Source organism: Penaeus vannamei, chromosome 24 (assembly GCF_042767895.1).
Source record: "Penaeus vannamei isolate JL-2024 chromosome 24, ASM4276789v1, whole genome shotgun sequence".
NCBI lineage: Eukaryota > Metazoa > Arthropoda > Malacostraca > Decapoda > Penaeidae > Penaeus > Penaeus vannamei.
In genome coordinates, this window is record NC_091572.1 from 28,886,385 (window position 1) to 28,891,384 (window position 5,000).

At 37.0% G+C, this 5,000-nt stretch overlaps 1 protein-coding gene across 2 annotated transcripts in view; it reads left to right on the forward strand.

Annotated features, from left to right (window-relative positions):
• The window catches only part of LOC113804303 (gamma-aminobutyric acid receptor subunit gamma-4), a 32,755-nt gene extending 32,224 nt beyond the window's left edge, over positions 1 to 531 (forward strand). For both annotated transcript variants that reach the window (XM_070138601.1, XM_070138602.1), the window contains exon 11: positions 266 to 531. In XM_070138601.1, coding sequence (XP_069994702.1) covers positions 266 to 397 — 132 coding nt within the window. In that variant the 3' untranslated portion in view covers positions 398 to 531. The remainder of the gene's footprint in view (positions 1 to 265) is intronic.
• Positions 532 to 5,000: the final 4,469 nt, after the last annotated feature.

Below are 5,000 nucleotides of genomic sequence, written 5' to 3' on the forward strand. Positions count from 1 at the left end.
GTGTGTGTGTGTGTGTGTGTGTGTGTGTGTATGTGTGTGTGTGTGTAAATATGTATATATATACATATACATATATGTTTATGTTTATGTTTATACATGCATAGATAGATACATACATGCATAGATAGATACATACATGCATGTATATATATATATATATATATATATATATATATATATATATATATATATATATTCTTCATCTTATTGCAAAAGCGCATCCACTCCTTGCGAGGCTCTAGCGTCCCCGCGCCTTGTCTTGCAGCCCGACCTGATGGAGGAGCGGTCCGGGCACAAGGGCCCCGTGGCCGCCCTGTGGCTCGACCGCTGCTTCCGCGTCCTCTACCCCGCCAGCTTCCTCGCCTTCAACGCCGTCTACTGGGTTCTCTACAACTAAGTCAGGCTTCAAGGGCGTCGCGGCGGGAGAGAGAGAGGACCCCCTGCAACATCAGATGAATTTTAACTTCGAGTGTGACTTAAGTTTATTCTCTTACGAAGGTTTTAGAGTCGAGAGAAGGGTGGAAGATGTGTCTAAGGGAATAGGTCATTTGAAGGATTTTTTTTTTTTTTTTTTTTTTTTTTGAGGAGGAGGACGGCACACCATGTCGTAAAGATTATGCAAGTTAGGAGTATTTAATTTGTTTTTTTTCGTCTCTTTTTGTAAATTCCTTCTCTTCAGTATTATTTTACGCTACTTACAATACATCTTTTACTTATAGTTAAGTATTGTACAGGAAATTGAATTTTGCGTTTACCTCTAGTATTCATATATTCTGTTTTCCATTTTAGATGAAATATCACTCAAATCACTCTAAAGAAAAATAGTCCATATCATCTATAAAAATGTCATTTTAGAGTAAGACTTTAAGGGTTATAAAGAATTATTGTAAAAGTAAAATGATTTGGATGAAAAAACGATGCTATATTTTCGTTTCTAAGAGGGCGGGGCAAGGGTACATTATAACTGGGAAAGCAGGTAAGAAAATCATTCATTCGGGGAAAAAAATATATATATTCTGATTTTGCATCTATTGTTATCTGATTTGATAGATCCTGCAGCAATGATTATGGAGGTACATGGTCACATTTTTTTTTATTTTCATTTTTGTCATTATGGTTTATATGCAAAACCATCATACTTACGCCACATCATTAACACTTAAATTAGCACCATTGCAACGGCAGAATCGATTTATCTATCGGTCTTTTGTGAGAGATAAGGCATCCTTTCATATAACTTAAGCATTGATCTCCCTCACCGATTCACAAGCAAACAAACAAACAAACAAACTAATCCTCTAAGTCAGCTAGATGATTTTTAAAAGCTTAGTGTTAAACTGACAAAAACCTTGTTTAATTTTCCACACTTCCCTTAGTGTTATCTGAACGTCCTGTGGAATGGTTTGATTCCCTGTTGTTATAACCAGTGTGGAACAACAGATACGCTATTGTTTCTATAACAGTTTCTGTGCATGGATTTGGGATTTATAGCGTCACTGAAATACATCCAAAATGTACGATAAATAACTTTCAAATGGCATTATTGGAATTATAATTAAACCGAAACAAGAGGACCGAAGAATTACATAAAGTCGATACGCTAAGATTTTATAAAGGATGCCTGTGACAAATTTAAAATAAGATACATTAAGTTTCTCTTTACATTTAATAAACGACGGCATAAGGTGTTCACATGCTCGTACATTGGCTCAAGACAGCGTGGACATCAAGGGGCTACGGTCACTACAAGGAGCCTTAATTAAATCTGAAATTATTTGAAGATTTCTCTCTTACTCTCCACTTCTCTTTTTTTTCTTTCTCTCTATTTCTCACCCTCTCTCTCTCTCACTCTCACTCTCACTCTCACTCTCACTCTCACTCTCACTCACTCTCACTCTCACTATTCTCACTCACTCACTCTTCGCCTCTCACTCTCACTCTCACTCTCACTCTCACTCTCACTCTCACTCACTCTCACTCTCACTCTCTCTCTCTCTCTCTTTGAACCCTTTCGGAAAAATTTCTCTTTGTGTTCCTATTTATGTAAAAATTCCAATACCAATATTTCAAAATTTATCCTCAACCCTTTCGGAAATACTCCAAGACAATACCCTCTCACTTTTATTTTTATGTATTGTCATTAGAGTTTACGCATTTAAACATAAAAAAAAACAATGGATCAACGACATTAAAAGTAACTCTTAAAAACACCGTCTTGAAAGAAGAGATATGGGGTACACGATATTTAAAGAGCACATACTCAATCTCTCTCTCTTTCTCTCTCTCTCTCTCTCTCTCTCTCTCTCTCTCTCTCTCTCTCTCTCTCTCTCTCTCTCTCTCTCTCTCTCTCTCTCTCTCTTTCTTCCTTGGTCTTTCCTCGCCTCAATGTATTTGGAAATCAGACAAATCGAATCCTTAAATTCCTCAGCTTGTTTCGACCCGAAGCAATTGCCGTCGCTAGGGTAAGGTTATAGATATTACTGTGTTAACTTTTAATGCTTACTTACGAGCATTGTGACCTGTGGGAAGAGAGGTGATAAAGATGTTGTAGAAAGACAGAAATAAATACGAATAAAACTTACACCGTGTTTCATATCCTATCATCGAGTTACGGAGTATTAAACGCATTTATTTCCTCTTTACGATGACACGGTCGGATTAAATGAAGAATTTAGACTGAATGCGTAACGACAATAGAGGACCGTGTGTGTGTGTGTGTGTGTGTGTGTGTGTGTGTGTGTGTGTGTGTGTGTGTGTGTGTGTGTGTGTGTGTGTGTGTGTGTGTGTGTGTGTGTGTGTGTGTGTGTGTGTGTGTGTGTGTGTGCGTGCGTGCGTGCGTGCGTGTGTCCATTATCCGTATGCTCCAAGGATTTCGTAATAATGTGTATAGTATAAGAGCCACTTCGCTATTCAGAGAAGCTTAGTGTGAATGTTGTGCACATCAAATGACCCTTTTAAAATACCACTGACAGTACATCGCTGATACACACATGGGCTGGAAATAAAGCGTAGTACAAAGGGAAATAATTTGTGAATTTCATGATCACCGTAAAAATATTAATTTCATGCATGTTATACATTGGTATCACTACAATGAAGTTACATTCATTCAAGTTAAAAGTAAATGGTTTTCAAAAATATTTCAGAAAATATATAGATCACAGATATTGCACTTTGAACTTTTGACAAAATGACAATAGAATGAATTTTACGGCATATAATATGCGGCACAGAAAACGTAATTATTATTATTTTTCAAAAATAGTAGATTTCCATTAATTTCTCTTTTTCCTAGCAAAAAGAGTCATATCATTTTACGAGTTGAAATCAGTCGTTCCCAGTCTTTATTACTTTACAATCATTACTATTTCCAAATATGATTATTTATATTCATAATCATTACCAATCATGATTACTTTAATTCTTTTGATCATTTCCAATCATTAAAATTTTCAAATAATTATTTTTCAACCATTGTCATTCCCAATCACCATTTTTTCCCAATCACAATTTTCCAACGATTATTATTTTCCAATCATTCATAGCCCCGATTACCACTAATTCAATAATGTTTACTCTCCAATCATCCCTATTCCCAATTATCATTTTCCAATCCTTTTTATTCTCCAATCATCCCTATTCCTAATTAACATTTTTCCAATCATGTTTACTCTCCAATCATCCCTATTCTCAATTATCATTTTTTCCAATCACTTTTACTCTCCAATCATCCCTATTCCCAATTAACATTTTTCCAGTCATGTTTACTCTCCAATCATCCTTATTCCCAATTATAATTTTTTCCAATCCTTTTTATTCTCCAATCATCCCTGTTCCTAATTAACATTTTTCCAATCATGTTTACTCTCCAATCATCCCTATTCTCAATTATCATTTTTCCAATCACTTTTACTCTCCAATCATCTCTATTCCCAATTAACATTTTTACCAATCATTTTTATTCTCCAATCATTCCTATTCTCAATTATAATTTTTTCCAATCATTTTACTCTCGAATAATCCCTGTTCCCAATTAGCATTTTTTCCAATCCCTTTTACTCTCCAATCATCCCTATTCCCAATTATCATTTTCCAATCCTTTTTACTCTCCAATCATCCCTATTCTCAATTATATTTTTTCCAATCATTTTTACTCTCCAATCATCCCTATTCCCAATTATCATTTTTTCCAATCCTTTTTACTCTCCAATGCCTATTCCACATCATCATTTTTTCTAATCCTTTTTACTCTCCAATCATGCCTATTCCCAATCATCATTTTTTACCAATCCTTTTTACTCTCCAATCATCCCTATTCCCAATGAAATTTTTTTACCAATCATTTTTACTAACCAATCATCCTTATTCCTAATTAACATTTTTCCAATCATTTTTACTCTCCAATCATCCCTATTCCCAATCATCATTTTTCAAATCCTTTTTACTCTCTAATAATTTACTCTCCAATCATCCCTATTCCCAATTATATTTTTTCCAATCATTTTACTCTCCAATCAACCCTATTCCCAATTATCATTTTTTCCAATCCTTTTTACTCTCCAATCATCCCTATTCCCAATTATCATTTTTTACCAATCCTTTGTACTCTCCAATCATCCCTATTCCCAATCATATCTTACGTTCCGGAGAGCGAGTTGGCGGCACAGATTTCCAAGAGGTTATGAGGAGGATGATTGACAGCGCATGCGGGTGGTGAGGGGAGAGGGAAGGGGGGGGGGGGCTCTTGGTTCCCGGGGCTGAGGGATGTCAGGAGCCTTGCCTGGGGGAGGGGGTGAGGGGGGTATTGAGGTACCACCGGGAGAGGTAGAAGAAGGGAAGGAGAGGGAGGAGGGAGGGAGGGAGGGAGGGAAGGGAAGGGCAGGAAGGAAGGGCAGGGAAGGGAAGGGAAGGGAAGGGAAGGGAAGGGAAGGGAAGGGAAGGGAAGGGAAGGGAAGGGAAGGGAAGGAGAGGGAGGGAGGGAGGGAGGAAGGGAGAGAGGG